This window comes from Palaemon carinicauda, chromosome 13, assembly GCF_036898095.1.
Source record: "Palaemon carinicauda isolate YSFRI2023 chromosome 13, ASM3689809v2, whole genome shotgun sequence".
Lineage (NCBI taxonomy): Eukaryota > Metazoa > Arthropoda > Malacostraca > Decapoda > Palaemonidae > Palaemon > Palaemon carinicauda.
Genome location: NC_090737.1, coordinates 23,527,545 through 23,546,836, shown reverse-complemented (window position 1 = coordinate 23,546,836; position 19,292 = coordinate 23,527,545). Strand labels below are relative to the sequence as shown.

The following is a 19,292-nucleotide window of genomic DNA, read 5'->3' as shown; positions in this document are numbered from 1 at the left end:
AACCAGACTCATCCACAGCCTGACAGGGCAGTGTTCCTTCTTCAGCATCTTCTGGATGGATAACAGGGCTGGGGGTTGAACGTCTTGTTCAGCAATGTCCTCATCAGAGGGTTCCTCATCCGAAACTGATGAGGAAACGGCAACGGAGTGGGCAACGTCTGACTCGCTGAATCCGGTCGCCCTGGTGGATGCGTGACGGAGCCGGACACAAGATCATGGTACTGCTGCACAGTCTGTGAACTGTCAACCATGGGGACGCGAGGAAGAACAGTGTCAACCCGAAACTGTCTAGACTGTCTGGGTTGTGCAGTCAACCCCCTACCGGGTTGCTGAGGTTGCCGCACTGCGTCACAACAAGTCACCTCTGCTGGTTGTTGAACGTCTTCCTAGTGACACACTGAACGTCCACAACCACCTCCGAGAGTCGCTTAACGTCAACGTGCGACTGGCAATCCACACTGGGTCGCACCGGTGGAGGAACCACCTCAACTGGCGGACGCGAGTAGGATACCTCAGCGTCAACAGGGCGTACAACCAACCGGTAGGAAGGTTGTTGGCTAGGAGGTTCTTCTCCGTAAAAAATCCTCTATCAAGGACACAAGCTTGGACTGCATGTCTTGCAACAAAGCCCATTAGGGTCTATGGGAGCAGGTGTGGCAACAGACGGGGTTAGCGACCGAAGCGGAACCATTTACCATCCCTGGAAGCCTTGTTATGCTTTAATTAAAGTCCATAGGAGGCTAAGCAGCTTAAGGCTCCTCTCCAAATGACAGAGTCCTTAAAGGGATATCAGAAGGAGGGAGAACAGCACTTTCTCATCTACAGGAACCATGTCCGAGAAAAGCTAGGTTATCTCAGTGAGGGTCTCACTGGTGCCTAAGCAGCAGACCAGAAGGCAACGTTATGTAACTGCTTGACAGTCTGTGAACTGTCAAAAACTGAACTGTCAACCACAACAGGTGCGTGAGGACATACAGCACTGGTGCATTAGTAGCAGACCAGAAGGCAACGTCATGTAACTGCTTGACAGTCTGAGAGCTGGCAACAACCAAAGCTGTGTGGGGAAGCCTCAACTCCTGACTGACTAGTCTGCTGCGGGCGAGTGGCGGTAACCACAGTGTGTTGCGGAGGCTGACACACCGTGTCAAAACACGGCAGCTTGTGGTAGCTCACGCACGGCAACGGAGTGCTCCGTGTGTCTGTGGGAGTAAGCATGCGTCTGGCAGGGTAGACTGCGCATGGGTGGAGGAGCTCTCACAACAAGAGTGTGGGAGCAGGCAGCCATGCTGGGCGCACAACCGTGGCAGGTTGTAGGCAAACGGGTGCATCGTCAACCTTCTCCGCAGTCGGAGTGTGGGAGCAGGCAACAACCAAAGCGGAGTGGTGGTGCGTGGTGGGGACTGCCGTGGGTTGCGGAAACTTAACGCATCGCGTCAAAACACGGCAGCTTGACTCCACCTTCCCACTGCTGATGCGGTAGCTCACGCATGTTAACGGAGGGAGCCGCATGTCGGCTAACGTTAACATGCGTCTGGCAGGGTCGATTGCGCATCGGAGGTGGAGCTCTCCGCAGCCGGAGTGTGGGAGCAGGCAGCCTCAGCGTGAGCTGGGCGCACAACCGTGGAAGGTTGTAGGCTAACGAGAGCAGTGTAAACCTTCTCCGCACGAAACTCCTGCATAACCGCAGCTAACTGAGTCTGCATAGACTGCAGTAGAGACCACTTAGGGTCTACAAAAAAAAAAAAAAAAAAAAAAAAAAAAAAAAAAAAAAAAAGGAGCTACTGTCCGTTGTGACTGAGGGTCTAAAACAGCTGGTGCGGCAACAGACGGAGTTACTGCCTGTTGCGGTACCACCTTGCCTCTCTTGGGAGGTGTGCAGTCGTCGGATGACTGCAGCGAGTCCGAACTGACCCAGTGGCTACACCTAGGCCGTTGGACTTGCGCGGAAGGGACCGACTTGCACTTAAAAGCTGCAAGATTTGGTCCATGGTTTCTACGAGAAACCTCTTCCGCAGACGAGGAATAAATGGGCTCTCTCGTCTTTGTGTGGGTGGGGCGATCTCACGTCGGCAACGTGTGAAGATACGCCCGAAACCACGGAGGGAAAAACATCTGTTCGTCGATCAAGGCCTGTGGAACCCATAAGTCGTACGACATTACTTCTCCCCTGGGCTTGGGAGCTTGTAAGAGGTATCGGACTAGGTGAACAACTGGCACGAACAGACGAACCCTCGGACGCAACACTGTAACACTTTGCGCATATCACTTTATCACTTTTGATTTTCTGTTTGCACTTATTTCACTGAAATCGAAACTTTAACTGATTTCTACCTGAAACACGCAATCCTATCCTTCATTAAAAGGTAGTAATTGCGAAAACAGTTTTACAATGCAACAGAAAAACATAAATAAAGATAAAGAATTCAGTGGCTGGAAAAGAGACTAAACACTAGATCAAATAAACTACGTTTACAATCTCTCACCGCATAAAGCCTGGGAACAAGAATAAAACTCTAGAAACGTTTTACCTTCTTCCCCTACAGCGACTAGGGAGAAGAGTAAAAAACGAATTCAGTGGCTGGAAAAGAGACTAAACACTAGATCAAATAAACTACGTTTACAATCTCTCACCGCCTAAAGACTGGGAACAAGAATAAAACTCTAGAAACGTTTTACCTTCTTCCTCTACAGCGACTAGGGAGAAGAGTAAAAAACGAGAACAACGTTACCCGCTTGAACGAAACGTTTATTCTCCTCTCTCTCCCTCCGTCTCTATCTCTCTCTCTCTTCTCTCTTGACTTAGCACCTGAGAGAAGAGCCCAATTATATATCGTTAAAACATGTTATTTGCTAAAAGGAAAAAACTGAAAGGTTTCCCAAATAAAAAGTTCATTTATTTAGAATTTAAACCATTTAAGCTAAGAAAGAATGAACGAAACGCTAGAATCGGTTTACTCTTACTGCAACGTGAAACCGTGAAACACTCTCTCTCTATCATAACGATAGAGCGCATGTTGAACGTTCTGCACGTCAACAACTGCGGAGACTAAAAAACTAAACGTTAGTTCATCTTTGAAAACAGTACGAGACTATCAAAGAAATTCTTTCATAAAACATTAAAATTAAAAAGTTAAATACGATATGACGGGCTCAATGTTAATTAACTTCGGTTCCAAGTAAGGACCGCCTACTATTAGGAAAGGTCGCATATAAACAAACATAAAAATTAATTTTTTATAAGTTTATAATAAATGGAAAGTTAATCGAAGAGGCCTATCAAGGCGGAGAGATATAAAATAAATAGAAATACCAAAAACCTAAACACACTTCCGTCTAAGGGAAGGGTCGGCCATTTAAAAGTGAAAGAGAGTCCATACTCTCTTCGTCACCATAATTAAATCTATCGAAAACGAATTCAAGTTTTGAAATGAAGATAAAACCCCTGCATAGCGAAAGCTCAAAACTGGAATAGTGTACTTCACCAAATCGTTGTGAAAACAAATCCAGTTAGGGACGGCGTATTAGTAGGTCCTGCCATTGGCACGACAGAGGAAAAATTGGTTCTTGTTGACAAGAAGTACCTGAGTACCTACTCGACAGATGGCGCTGTTGTTGTACACCCCCACCTGTATAGCGATCGCTGGCGTATCCCGACCGTAGGTTTTTTCTGTCGAGCAACAGAGTTGCAGCTACATGATCATCGGGTAAGATTAATATTGAAAAACCTAATTATTTAAAACCTGCATAAGCAGAATTTATATATAAATATATATTTACCTTTCGCAATTTTTCTCCAACCTCTGTATCAATGTCTGCTCGTTTAGCCCATTTTTTCCAAAAGTCTGGATCATCTAAACCAATATCATTACGGTTACTTGATGCCGAGAAAGAGGCTTTCGAGAAAGTGTTTCCTTTTTCACTCTCATGCTGGATAACCGTTGTCCGCCTAGATAAGATGTGATCGATGTCTTCTTCACAGAAGTCATCAGCACCATCATCTTCTTCCATCAAGGCTCCATAAGCACCTGATAAGGCAAAACAATTAAAGCTCCTTATATAGAGAAGGAAAATATAAAGACATACATTACCCTTAACTTCTGCTCGGCCACACTTGCAAACACAGCTTATTACTTTAAAACTAAGAATTTTAATTTGAATATAACTAGCATCCCTAATAATCAGTACTTGGTGTAGGCCACTAAATAAGACATTACTCTATTCAATTGCCCATGACATGTTCAGCGCAACAAGCCTGGTAATGTTTATATCTTTCTGAAATTTTCTTCCAAGTTTTAAAACTTCCTTACTTCAGATTTTACTTTATTATACAGAACATGGATACAGAATCATAAACAAGCTGCAATTTATCCAGTGGTAATATTGAAGCACGAACTATACCTATACTATATGTATCAATTAGATAATGATATTTTCAAAAAATTGGTTCCAATAACCTACCCTGTATATGAAATGCTTCAATTGTTAACATTTCTAGCATTGACAATTACCATTTCAAACAAACCTAAATAACTTTGAGTAAAATTAGAATCTATTTGCCATCTAGCTAATGTATCCCTGAATACAAGACTTACCTTTCTTCAGTAGTTCTTCTATGTCTTTTTTCGACAAGCCCAATGAATTTCCACCAGCAGCTCCACCTCTCTGCTCAGTATTCATCGATTGCAGAACTGCTTTATCCAGACCAAGCTTCTTTGAAGCCTTATCAAACATTTCTCTCTCATACGTACTTCTACACAGCAACCTATAGATTTTTACACTTTTGGACTGCCCGATTCTATGACAACGAGCCTGCGCCTGCAAGTCATTCTGGGGATTCCAGTCACTATCATAAATGATTACTGTGTCGGCTGCCGTTAGGTTAATACCTAGGCCACCTGCTTTGGTACAGAGCAAAAATACAAAACGATCCGAGTCTGGTTTGCAAAAGCGATCTATGGCTGCCTGGCGAAGATTGCCACGAATTCGGCCATCCAGTCTCTCGTATGGATACCTGAGGAAGAAGATGATCGTGAGAAACTTCCCATATTTCAACTAGTCAAGTTTTGTAGGTTCCTGATTTTGTTACAAGGAGCATACAAACTTCCAACATAATATGAGGAAATATACAGTATGTGGTAACATAAGAATGAAGGAGGGGCAGAACTGCCTATCAGTAATACCACACAAATGGAAGGTTGTTATTTAATATATTTTTAGTCCCATCTAATAGTCATTGCCTTCATTTACAGATTTTTCACTTTAAAAGACAAAAGAAAAAACAATACAAACCCTTTCCAAGGTTTTCATTTGAAATCAATCTCTTGGATTTGAAACTTGCTCAACATAAAAAACCATCAATGGAAAGAATAAAAAAATTACTAAGTAATTTAAGCTATTCAAACGTCAGTACAACCAATAACTGATAATCTACTCATACCCACCCTAAGAGTCATCACTTTATAGTAGCCTAAACATTAGATCCGAGGCTTAAAAGACACACTTGTCATTCATTATCTATTGCATTGTATCAACTAATAGTCTAACAGTTTCCAATGTTGTGCAAAAATTATATAGATTCTGGCCAGGTTGCTTATAATATTGGTTGACTTTAGCCTAGTTTTTATATGTGTTAATGTTGAAGACCTTGTTTTTAAATTTAGGATAGAATGAAGAATGTGGGCAACTTCTTAGTATTATTGCTGAATTTTACAAGTACACAATAATATACAGAATATTTATTGATCGGGACTAAGTGGCTAAAACAATGCAAGCTCGGGTGTTCCTCTAGGTACCATTCATGGACCATTACATTTCATACCACATACTTCTATGTGGTTTGGCCTTTAAGACTATCTTGTTGTTTATCTCAATAATGATAATTGATGGATTTATAGAATTCGGACTAAGTGAGTCAATCCTAGGAGCACCTAGCCTTATTCTCAAGAGTATAGACCTGTGGTTCCAGATCATCTTAAAGAGAGACAGCTAAATTAGTGCAAGGTGGAAATTCTGGGGGATGACAGATTCTCCACACCCTCTTCTTTTCGTTCACAATATCTTTTAACTACAAGCACATTCACAATTCTAGCCGTCACTCTTGGATTGCAAATTCACTTTGAAGATACACAGTCAGTCTCCTTCAAATTAAAAAAAAATTGATAAGATTTGAGAACTGTCTATTCTTGGCAAGATTGGAGACCTGTGTATTGTGATGGATATTTGTTTTTGCTCTATTCTGCCATGTTTTAAACACTGATTTTTTTTTTTCCAGAAGCTGACAGGCATCTTTAGACTTAATTTTGATATCCATTTCAGATGCTATCTTTCTCTTGACATTTGTTCAATTGATAAATAGTGAATACTACAAGAGAATATTCATAATTCTAATCATACTTTTCCTTCTAGTTTTCCCCGAATATACTATCCCCCAATTAATTTCCTATACCCAGTTAATTCTTAACACTTTTGCCATTCCTAGCGAGATGATCGATACTACACAACATTCTGGAAATTTTATTTCTGGTATAACCAAATTGTAAAATTAACTCCCAAATTTCATGTTTGAATTAGTGTAACTTTCTTTAAGCATTCAAACTTTGTTCAATTGTTTTTTCTGTTGAGCAGGTTAACTGTCACATTCCATAACTTATAAAATATTCTTGCTTATTTTATTTATTCTCAATTTTTTCATTCTTTAACTTTTTTTCATTATTCTTCGTTTCCTAGTTGCTTTTCCAATTAGAGCTGCTTTCCCTATCACAGGAATTAAGATCTTGTAACAATTAATGGATTGCACCACCAAACCAAGATGAATTCCACAAACAACTTGAGTGAAATTAGAATATATTCAGATGCTACAAATAGAAAAATTAGTATACATTAAGAAACTTAGAAAACAATAAGAGTACAACTTACTTTCTGAATATGAGGTAGTCTTCAAGAATATCTAATAACTTGACCATCTGAGAGAAAATAAGTACACGGTGACCATTGGCTCGTAGTTTTGGAAGCAGCTTGTCAACCAAAACCATCTTTCCTGATGACTGGATAAGCGCATTATGATAAGTGTCTGGATCATGCATGTTTGCAGGATTAGTATCCCGATAATCTTGCTGAATTGCATCCTCTGCACCTATAAACAAAAGTGCAAATTTCAAATCAGCTGCTCTTAGATGCACAAATTAATCCTGATAACACACTGAACCAATCGATAAGGGATCTGGAGAGAACCAATTACTTAATAAAGATAACTTACTTCTGTCCCTCCTTCTGCGAACACAACCTTTCAGCTGGGATACGCACAACCATACAAAATTAACCATGAGTGCAGTAAAACTACAAGTATCATCTAAAACACATCACAATCAAGTGAAAACAGATGATACTTTAGTGTTTGAGACCTTCTTGGACATAAAAAATAAATAAAATTGGTTTGCTGTTTTATCACCGTTTTCAACATTCATTCATTGGAATGTACAAAAGTAAAATACCTTTCAAGGCCAATATCAGCCTTAGAGTAAAAACAAAAAATAATTCAGAGTAAAACAAAACAAAAATGAACATTTATTGTTTTTCTCATTTATAAAAGACGAGGTTTAAATTAAAATCTATATAAACTATAAGGATAAATACACCTTAAACTATTCAGAATTGTAAAAATAAAAATAAAATACATTGATACTAAGACATTAAGCATATCATAATCATATTACATATAAACGAACCTTGGAAATCAGTGTCAGTGTCTTGTGCAAACCTAAATCTAAGTGTAATTGTTATCAGTTTCAATATTCTATATAAAAATAATTTTTAAGTTTCCAACATAGGTTAAGTATATATAACGGACAAATTATAAAAGCAAATCATATATCTAATCTAAACATAAATGAAATTTGATCAAAATGGCCTAATGCTTTAGCTGGGAAGACCAGTAAGTGTTTGTCAAGAAAGGTGATGAACTAAGGGATCAGCAATTTAGGCCTTTGAAATTTCAATGATGTTAAATGACATGAAAATTTAAGATATTTTCAATAAATTAATCAAATATCTTGACATCAGGCACCACAGGGACCATATCTAGAGGTTAGTGGGGGATGCTTCTCATCCCAGAAAATGTTTGGGTAGTATGAAGCCAGTGAACTAAATGATCCTATTGAAGAAAAATCCTAAATATTACTGGGCAATCTTTCCTTACTTTTTATTTAGTATAAACTGGTTATAAATTTTAAAAATACACATCACTGGGGAGTATATATATATGTTTTTATGACAAAAAATCCAAGCCCTGTCTATTAACAGAATAAGATTATTTTCTATCTTTCAACTTCTGGGTGTTAAGTTATATTGCTATTTTTCAACATCATGACATTATTCATATAGTACAAAACTTAGGTAACAGAAACTGGAATGGAAGCCAATGAAAAAAGTATTCAGGAAAGCAGCTGTACGAATGACGTATGTATCTTGTAAGAAATGATAATCTTGATTGCAAAGTACACTCTAACACAGATCAAAAGAACTTGGCTTGAGAGGAAGTTGATACATATGTGCTGGAAGGGTATTAACAAAATAAAAGATTCTAGCTATAACCATTAAGAATTATATGGTGAAAACAAAAAGGAATCATCAAAGAGCATCCTGATGGAATGCATTAAGTTGCTATGATCTCAATTAATAAATAATGAAGGGCACAATACTATACACTGTCACATCAACCATATGGCCTATAAAGGTTAATAATAACCTTTTACTACTTTGTTAAGATTCATGTAATTTCAGGTCTTCTAATGTTGCTCCCTCCTCTTTACTGGAATGGATTTATGAATTTAGATCATGAGGTTCAGCAATGGGGCTTGGTAGACCATTCAGTACACAAGTGTAACTGGGGGGAAACAGGGCGATGACTCTGTAACAGCACCATGAAGGATAAGTCAAGAAATATGTTGGAGAGCAAGACAGAAAAAATGAAGTGAAATGGAGGTTTAGCTCATAAAAATTTGGCTGCAGGTGGACTGATAGCACTGCCTTCCTTCAAGGGATAGCAAGATGAAAGAAAGGAAGTGGGTAGAGAGGTAGAGCAATAGCTAAAATGAGGAACACATCTGGGGAGACAAGATGCTCCAAAGACCTGCAAGTAATACATACAGTACACCACAGAACTACCCACATAACAAGGGAGCCCTTAAACACACTAACCTACTAAAGCTGGCTGGTATACCTATGACAACTCCCTGAATCGCAATGAAACTTTGATAAATATTATACTTCAAGTAATCACTAACAACAAATAATCATGCACTTTCTCTTGTCTTACCATTCAGGAGATATGGATGGAGACAACACTTTCTCAACTCCATCATGGTGTTCATCAAACTTGGCACATTGGCATACGTTGCACCTTTCACCAAAAAATCAAAGTTTCTCTCCAATATAGCTCTGTAATATTTCTTCTGGATATTTGTCAGCTCGACCTATTGCAAATTAGAGAAAAAAATTATTCCAAATTCAAACAGAAATGATATTTCAGCAATCAAATAAAAATTCATAATTACAAGATAATTAAAAACAGGAAAAATTAAGTCACCTCAATGATAGTTTCTTCTTTGGGCGCTAAACTTTTTTCTACATCTTCTTTCATACGTCTCAACATCATGGGTTTCAAAAGTGCCTGAAGCTTCTTCACTTGATCTTCTGACTCTAAGCGGCCAAACTCTTGTAAGAAAGATTCCTGAGACGCAAACTGTGTTGGTTCCAAGAAATTGAGAAGTGAAAAGAGCTCTGTGACATTGTTCTGAAGTGGTGTACCCGAAAGTAGAACTCTGTGATCCATAAACATAAGCCTCAAGCCTTCCAACAACTTGCAGTTCTGTAGGACAAAATAAATATTTTTTCAACGCAAATAATGTAACATGGTTTTCTTTCAAGTATAACTGCCTTAATCAACTTTTATCAAAACATTAGTGAACTGCCTTTATACCGAGATTAATTTAAAATTAACTAAATGATAGAATATAAAAGTAAAGTGATTATGGATGGATTATCAGAGGTCTTGCATCAATCACAAAACAATAAAAACTATGGAAGTTACAGTTAAATTATGTTACCTATTACTTTTAGAACATCGTATATTACACTTCTGCAAGAAGATCTTTACTAATGTACCATGAAATTAAAGAACAAATACTTCAAATCAGAACTAGTAATATAAAAATGTAGAAAGATTACCATTAGCAAAACGTACTTTGCACAAACATTACTTTAAATGTTTTGCAAAATAATTTTAGAGGATTCCCTTTACTACCATAAATATAAGGCCCAACAGGATACAAGGTCAACAACTAAGTACTTCAGCTCTCAAGGAGAGAAAACCAAAACTTTATTCCCAACCTCAAGTAAATGGCACTTTATAAAGTAAGAAAAGTTTTGCATTATATTTGAGGGGCAAGCAAAAATTGGAGTTTGGTTTGGAGTAACCAATTGCCAGTCTCAAACTTCACAATACAGAAGTGAAAACGTACCCTATTCTTCAATCGATGGGCTTCATCAATGATACAGCATCTCCAATTGATTTCTTTTAGTTCTAAACAGTCTGATATGATTACTTCGAAAGTTGTGATAAGTACATTAAATTTGTAGAGGTTAGGAATCCTCTCCCCATTTTCATCCTTGTAATACATCTCGTATTCAAGGATCATATTGCGACTGGCTTGCCTGCAAAAATCCAGAAAAATTGAAATTAAGATTTTAAATTACCAAAATCTACAAATTATTTCAACTTAAATGCATCTCTTGAAAACAAACACCTGCTTGCACAGGTTTCTACTCAAATTTACTTTATGACCATGACTTTATAGGATGTGTCATGGAGTTTAAAAGAAATACAACAATGTATTCCTAGACAATCACAGGGTTTACATAAGTCTTACTTTCAAATGAGTAAAATTAAAAGCAAAGCAAGAGAGAAAATTTAATGGAGTATAGTAAATGAAATGTAGAAAAAAAAAAAAATCAAATAGAGTATCGGGCAAACCAAAAGAGCAACAAAGAACTAAGTAAGTTGTGCCCACTTCTAGGACAACAAATTCTTACGATCCATGATAAACGATGATATTGAGGTCTGTCCAATTTTCAAACTCTCGCTGCCAATTAGGGATCGTGGATAAGGGTGCAATAATCAGGTACGGTCCACGAATGCCATATTTATGACATGCATCCACAAAAGACAGCGATTGGATGGTCTTGCCGAGACCCATTTCATCAGCAAGGATACAATTACGCCTGAAACATAAAAGTTAAAAGTAATTATACTTAATCCATAAATTTCTGTTTTGGAAAAATAAAAAATCATTCTTTGCAAATATTTCAATCACTAGGTGAGGCAGAGGAATTATGAATTATAATTTTTTTCTTTCTCGAAAAAAAAAATATTTTCGCAAATATCTAAATCAAAGTGAGGTAGAGGACTTACGAATTATAATAAGAAAAATTCAACCAATTCAAGCCTTCTAATTGGTATTCTCTTAGTGAATTATTATTCTTATAAATTGGAGTCTCTTCCAACTTCTTCCATTCCGATGGTTTCGGCCTTTTCTTTGGTTTCCATTCACTTTTCGGAGGAGGATCCTTGTAATTCAAGTAGGCCTCAATCTAGAGTGGGAAGCAAACATTGCATTAATCACCATCTCAAAGCATGAAAAATTTTCTCGCATATAAAATCACTTATACATTTTAATATCTCCTACCAAAGTAATCAAATTTAAAAGTGCAATATCAAAATAATAACACCAAGCTCTACCTATGCAAGCTGGTTGATAGATATGAGAAAGTTAAAATTACAATCCCTACATATACCAAGTAAAATAAAAAAGGAAGGAGAGATTCAAGCACTACTAAATAGCATCCCTAGAGTGTAAAGGGAATTATAAACATAAATGGTGTAAGAAAGTGTGAATACCTAGCAGTTATTTCCTCTGCTTCACAGGATATGTGGTTCTACACATCATAGTCTCCCAAGCCAAAACTTACCCCAAGAATTATATAACAAATGTCTTAACTTTACAAGCTAGGAGTTTCTTAACCAACTCCTTCAAATTTTCTAACTTTAATTCAAGAGACTTTCTTGACCAGCAACTTTCCTCTCCCACGATGAAATTTAGCCAAACGTAAATACTGGCCATGTAAATAGCTAATAAAAATAATAAAAATTATCTTTCTTGATGTGAGGTAATCCATTACATCAAAGTCTGGCCTCTCACTCTTTGTTTACTACTTGCAATCATAGATTCAACTACAGAATTGAGTTTATCTGCCTCAAATACATGGACCCTGAGGACACCCTTCCTTTTCAAATTGTTACAATCCTAAATGTCAAAAACGGTATATGATGGGTCTTTTGCAGATATTTGCTTTTAACATTACTGCTAAATCTGTATAATCTACAATCCCTTGAAGCCATTAGTACCTAAAAACTTATATAACAATAAAAAAACTAATATAAACTCTTAATGAGGCAAATCTAAGTTACATCAGCTAAATATCTAATATTTCTTTAAAGCAATATCTTACTATATATGATCCTCATTTCACTTTTTTTTTTTTTTAAAGCTAGTTAAGATAATTTCAGGATGCAATCATATGCATATACTGTACTATAAAAAATATAAGAAAATGATCAGTACTGTTTTGAGATTAAGCCTAACCTCAATTGTTTAAGGACCTCATTAACAAAATGTATTAACCTTAGTGTAAGTGTTCAAGGAACACAAGGTTAATCCAAATGTATTAACCTTAGTGTAATTGTTCACAAAACACAATGTTAATTATATGAAAGGAATAAAATTATACGATTCCATGAATCTTACTTTTGAAGGATCAACATCATCTTCCAATTCCCACGTGGAATCTTCGTAAGGCAAAGCCTTCCACTTCACCAAGTAGTGTTTGATCTCTTTTCCTGTTGTGGGATCTGTAGTCTCAGACAAGTCCAGAATACGGTCCACCTCTGTGTAGTCAGGATTAAAGGCTTCTTCTTCTAACTGTCACCAAGTGTTATTAAAAACAGGTATAATTATGTGGCTTTTTATATCTCCCACCATTGCTCACCCAAAATAAAAACTGATACAGCACAGACAATGAAATTTAAGAGCATAAAAATGATGATTTAATTCAAATTTTAAATACCATAATTTTTCTCTTTCATAAAAAAAATGTACCTTTTCAAAGTGATTATTGAAACTTTCTTCAGAAGAAGAATAGCACAGGATTCTAATGCTCTGAGAAATACGTTTGCCAAGGGTAATATCTATATTTTATTATTAAATATTTAGTTGTGTAGCTAACTAACAATAAATAACATTAAAGCTTATTCTGTATTACCTTAGTATATTGACAAGACAGAGCACATTTATATCCTTTTATCATTAAAAAAATAACATATCCAATGCAGTTTTAGGTGATAAATTATTTCTTTTGTAACTTTATTTGCTGAAATGCTAAACTGACGATATCTGATATTATGCTAGTTCTTTTGTAACACAGGATATTTTATTTGCACCACAAATTTTATTGTTCTTGACTTATGTATACTTTAGACAAATGGAAATGGAAAGAAATCACAACTGCATATGCTAAACAATTAACAAACTTGAAGACAAAAATACTCACAAAGTCCATTACATTCAAGCTATTTGCTTTCTTCTGCTTATATCTCTTGATTTTACCACTAATACGTTTATCCCCTTTTAAAAGCTCCTCTTCCGTTCTCCATTCACAGTGTAGATATGAAAACGATTTATACTTTACATAAAACTCTTCAACATCAATTTTCTTTGGAGGTCCTTTCGTTTTAGGTTTTTCTTCTTCTCCTGAGGACAAATCAATACATTAAAAAAATCTGTTGTGCAAAACCTAAATAATGTTAATATCACTTGACAATTATACTTTTTTTTTTTTTTTACTAAAAAATTACTTAATTAAAACATTTCAGGTACAGCTTTAGTACATCGTTGATCATACATAGAAATTATTTTCAAATTTTATTGATTACAGGAGTAAAATAAAGGCAAAACCATTACTTTAGGCATTTTCAAAAACTTGAAACCTGGAAGGATATCTTCCCTTGTTAAAATCCATCAAAATTATACCAACCTTCTACTTTTTCTTCCTCTTCGGTATCACTCTCTATTTCTCTCTGTCCTGTCCTCGAACTAAGAATGATTTGAACCACCATAGTATCTTCACTGTTAGGATCCTGAAATTTACAGTCACAAAATTATCAACTTCATGAAAGGCAATCAAAAGAAATCATCACTTACCATACATATCAAAATGATATTATTCCTTCAAGGCCAACATCACATTTTAAGGTTACATTAATAACATTTAAATATGATTTAAATTAAAGCTTTTAATGTGTCGGTCACAATTTATAGTCCAGTGTCTGATTTAAGGATGGTAAACATTTCAAAAGATAGGTCGGGGTCGAATTAAAGGTGTATATATTTCAAGATCCATTATCACTTTCATTCACAGGAATTGCATGTTCATGGTAATACTGCTTCTTGGTGAAAAGATCATAGAATGATAGACAATGTTCACATTCCAAGAACAACCTCTCCAGTACAAATTTCAGTTGGCCGATATTCATACGAATAACTTTGAATTAGCCTTTTTTTTACAAATGTTTCAGACTCTGTCCTTAAATTGCACTGAACGCTATATCAAAATAAATTCTCCACCATCGAAATACAGTTATGGCATTCACATTATAAACAACGGAAAATTATAATTGACTCACCACATATACAAAGTTGGGCTTAACGAGGTTACCTTCTACCTCCTCTGGAGCGGCCTGCCCCGGTACCGCATCACCTTGAGTTTGGGAGTCTCCTGTTGCATTGCTAGACCCTCCAGGTGGTGTATTACCATTCTTGAAAAGTAAGTTTTCATCATCAGACAGGTTCAGGTCCAATTCATCAACGTACTTCTTCCTGGACGTGTTACGACCCGACCTCCTTTTATTTGCATCATCGTCTTCACGTGCTGAAGAGTCACCTTTCCCGCCTACTTCCATATCGGAGTAATCCGATTCAGAGCCATGACGTTTCTTCTTGGGTTTGAATTTCAAAGATAATCTGAAAAAAAAAAAAAAATAAATAAATAAATAAATAAAAAATGAATTACCATCACATATAATGAAGAAAAAAAAATGTCAATATCCACCCAAGCTTCAAATGCTTTATTGCTTTAGGTGCAAGCCTAAGAAATACTGGTCTTTCCAACAATGCTTGATTGCTTTCCAAACACTTATACAGTGAAATACCATTAGTCCAGATTAAATCAATCCCTCGAGCACAACCTTGCTACTGTGCTATTGGGGTGAAGTGCTAAAACATACTACCTACATCATTTGCAATTTTCTGTAAATTATCAAAATGAATACTGCAAAAGGGCTCGAGTTGAAACAAGGAACAGTAAGAAGGAACAAAAGGTCAATATTCGATTATCAGGCAACTAGACACTGCCATTAAAGACTATCTTTTAGCACACTTTTGCAATTTGTCTTTCTCTCCTAACCCAGTACAGTAAGTGATAAAACTTGACGTGTATAAAAAAAAGATAGAACTTTACATTTTTTGCATTTATCTTCAATATTACGCACTTGCCTTAGACAATAGGAACTACAGTAGTGCGTGCACAGCTGTTATGAGATCTATAGTTTCCTACACAACAAAAAACCATGAAACTTAGTCAGTTCTTGACAGAGTAACTATACCAAACTGAAACGTTGAACAGGCAATCGTCAAAACACTCCCACAAAGATAAAAGCATAAAAAAAATTGCACTGTACAAAGGTTGAACAGAAAATAAGCGAGCTCGGTAAACAGACTGGCTGGCTCCTGACTGTAAGAAGAAAATTCAACTCTAGTTTTTTCCTTTTTCTGGTCGTACACTTGCACCTAAATCATCCAAGATTGTGAACATTGGGAAAGTTCATTCAGAAATACAGTAAATGCTAATATAAATTGAGCCCATTTCCACTTTAATCTCTAAAACAGTTTCAAGCACAAGGCCACATTAAGATACGTTTTATCATTACTCTTTGTTACTGTTCAAATTAAACAAATTCTATATGGTAGGTAATAGAGGTCTCAGGAATGTTCAATAGATAAATTAACTTAAATAAAAAATATCTAGTTCTGTAAAAGGGATTTTGACAAAGGAAAAATCCATTTCTGGGTGAGGAACCTGTGTTGCCCAGTGAAATGCTCCTTAAAGCAACATTTCTAAGGTATAAATATTACTAAATATACCAGAGAAAAAAGGAATGCCAGGAATTAACTCAGCTCGCTCACTCAATGAGTGTCGGTATAGATACTGGGGCGTGATAAAACCACGACCATAGGTCCCGGACCAGTTAGACCTCTCCTTCATCAACATCTACTACGACTATCCTCCCAGCAAATAATTACGGGTATCAGTTACCTAAAAAATCTAATACTGTACTTCTGTTGCCTACAAACTGTCTCAAGGCAATGATGACTACTTACTTAGCTGCTGGTTTCCGCTTAGATGATGATGTACTTTTCACCTTGGGTTTCTTTTCACTCTTTGGCTTACTAGGTGTTGTCGTGGCAGGCGAGGGAGTCAACGGCAAACCTGTGGCTGGATCAACCTGGGAGACAATTCTTTATTAGCCAGAAAAATTGAAGTTCGAACATTACAGAAAATCACAATAATGCACAATTTAAATTTAAAAGTCTGGACCAAAAATAAACTGATTTAAAAGCTAAAAAAATTTGCCATCCATTATTATAGAAACTAGTTAAGCTGCAACCCTGGTTACTATGTTCAAAAAAGAAAATGGCTACACATTTAATAATGCCTATGATATTCCATAGGGGAAGGTGATACTGCTGTTATAATTTGTTGTAAATTTATGAAGTTGTTACGAACTCGAACTGCGTGAATGCATCAAAAACAGTATAATTACAATAACATGAAGTGAAATCTTTCTGTATCTTGTGTCTGATATAAACCTAGATAGATTTCTGCTTCTGTAAAATGTAGAACTAAACACTACATCATTAACAGGTTTGTAATAAGTAAAATTGAGAAAATAATTATGGTAGGAACATTTCAAAGCTAAGTAACGAGAAAGAATTCAAACTAACAAGCACAGTATATTGCTATATTAAAAGGCAGTCAAATTAAATATGCAGTATGAGTTACACTTCAGCATACACAGACATGATGTAAAGTTGAAAATCAACTAAGTTTTATTCAACAAAAAAAACCCACCAACGAGTTTTTTAAATTTATTCCATTGGAAGAGACGTGGTAAGCTACCAAATCTGCAAACTTTAATTTTGATTCAACCATGTTTTAACTTTCAATTGGGCTGTATGTAATAAATTTTTCAATCGAGCTGTATGCCATTATGTAAAAATAAAGTAACAAAAAGTAAATACCGTATATTTCCGCATATGAGACGACCCTATATTCCAAAATTTAACCATTAAAAATGGGGGGGTCGTCTTATACTACCATTATAAAAATCACACCTTGAATTCTATGTCTGGTTTATCAGTAGGCTAGCCTAGGTTGAGGTGCGATAACCACCGACACACATGAAATGATTTACATTAATAGATAAATGCATAATGAAAGTAATAAAACCATTTTTACCCTTATATATTATTGGCATATCTACAAAAATGGCATAAATAATAAATTCGAGGAATAATTCCCTATCTGATACCAACTTTTAACCATACGAGCACAGCTGAGAAAATATAAACATCAAGTATTGGTTGCGTTGTTAGCAAATTTTTCTCTCGCTAACCTTTCAGTAATTTTAATGATAGTGTTAATTACGATAGTAATAACAAATAGGATATCATAATATTCATTTATTTAAAACTTATTATATTTAGCTGTAAATAACAATTTTGGATTACAAATGGTGCAACCTTTTTTTCTCAATAAAAATTACGGCACATCACAGTACTGTATTCCATTTAAAACTTAAAAATTGTAAAACTTTATTTTCAATTAATATTAAACATCAAACCTGTGATATATTCAAAACCCATAAAACTCATCACAGTCATCACTGTCTGTTTCGAAAAGCTGTTTAAACATATCCTGAGATTCATCACATATGCCATCATCATAAGGATTCCAGTCCGGTTCCGGTGAGTATTTCAGCTTCGTCGTCGCTTTCGTACAATAAATTGTCTTCACTGCCATCCAGGGCATATGAGATCCCGCATTTTTTAAAAGATTTTATGACAGTTTCCACCTTTACATTATCCCATGCTTTTATAACAAACTCGCAAAGAATATCAAGTGAGGCACTACGCATAGCTCCACCTTTCGTAAAAGACTTTTCGCCAGTCATCATCCACTCATTCCAGTGTTCACTCACATTATCTTTAAATGGCTTGTTTAAGCTTACATCAAGTGGCTGTAGTACAGAAGTTAAACCCCCTGGAATAACAGCAATATCAGTATTGCTTCGCGCTAACCGAGTTTTAGAATTCGGTGTTAAATGACTCCTAAACATATCCCATACCGACAAGCTGCGTTCGTTTCGCATGCCACCTCATCGTCTGTTCCAAATATTCTCAATCCATCTATCCAACCTTTCTCGTGAAAACGAACAAAAACACCTGGAGGAAAACTTATTTTAGGTTTTGTTTTACGTTTAAAAATAACCATAGGCTTTAATTTTGTACCATCAGCCATACAGGATAATACCACCGTAAATCTTGTCTTCTCATGTCCCATACTTTTAACGTGTACTGTTTTGACTCCTTTCAAATCCAGTTTTATTCCAAAGCATGTCAAAACTTAATGGAGTTTTGTCCATATTTCCAATAAGTGACAATGGAAATTGATGCTTTTTCCTTAACTGAATGATGAATTGGTGAAAACTGGTTACTTTGTGATTGAGATCTCTCGGGAGTTTCTGGGCGATTTTTGTTGTCTCGTATAACTAAATTTTTCCTATTCATGAAACGGTTACACCATCCCACTGTCGCTTTGAAATCTTTACTTTCTTCTTTGTTTGACTTGGCCCATTTCAAAGCATGTGATCTTATTTTATAATGTAGCCATCTTTTCTCTGCTGGGTTACCCATTCTGCAGTCATCTTCTAGTTTCAGCCAGGGAGTGGTTCCACTTCTCATTCCAAATTTTTTGGCAGGCTTTTTCCTTAGATCATCCTCCTTCTTTCTCCATTCTCGTACTATCTTCTCAGTTACATCGAACTTTCTTGCAGCAGCACAGTT

At 36.2% G+C, this 19,292-nt stretch overlaps 1 protein-coding gene across 5 annotated transcripts in view; it reads right to left on the bottom strand.

Moving 5' to 3' along the window:
* kis (kismet) overlaps window positions 1-19,292 on the bottom strand; it is a 140,386-nt gene that overhangs the window by 17,013 nt on the left and 104,081 nt on the right. For all 5 annotated transcript variants that reach the window (XM_068385444.1, XM_068385441.1, XM_068385446.1 and 2 more), the window contains 13 exons: window positions 16,548-16,672; window positions 14,795-15,131; window positions 14,146-14,248; window positions 13,663-13,862; window positions 12,861-13,034; window positions 11,468-11,646; window positions 11,089-11,277; window positions 10,518-10,710; window positions 9,584-9,865; window positions 9,314-9,470; window positions 6,916-7,132; window positions 4,593-5,011; window positions 3,778-4,025 (listed from right to left, as the gene is read on the bottom strand). In XM_068385444.1, the coding sequence (XP_068241545.1) occupies window positions 3,778-4,025; window positions 4,593-5,011; window positions 6,916-7,132; window positions 9,314-9,470; window positions 9,584-9,865; window positions 10,518-10,710; window positions 11,089-11,277; window positions 11,468-11,646; window positions 12,861-13,034; window positions 13,663-13,862; window positions 14,146-14,248; window positions 14,795-15,131; window positions 16,548-16,672 (2,823 nt within the window). The remainder of the gene's footprint in view (window positions 1-3,777; window positions 4,026-4,592; window positions 5,012-6,915; window positions 7,133-9,313; window positions 9,471-9,583; window positions 9,866-10,517; window positions 10,711-11,088; window positions 11,278-11,467; window positions 11,647-12,860; window positions 13,035-13,662; window positions 13,863-14,145; window positions 14,249-14,794; window positions 15,132-16,547; window positions 16,673-19,292) is intronic.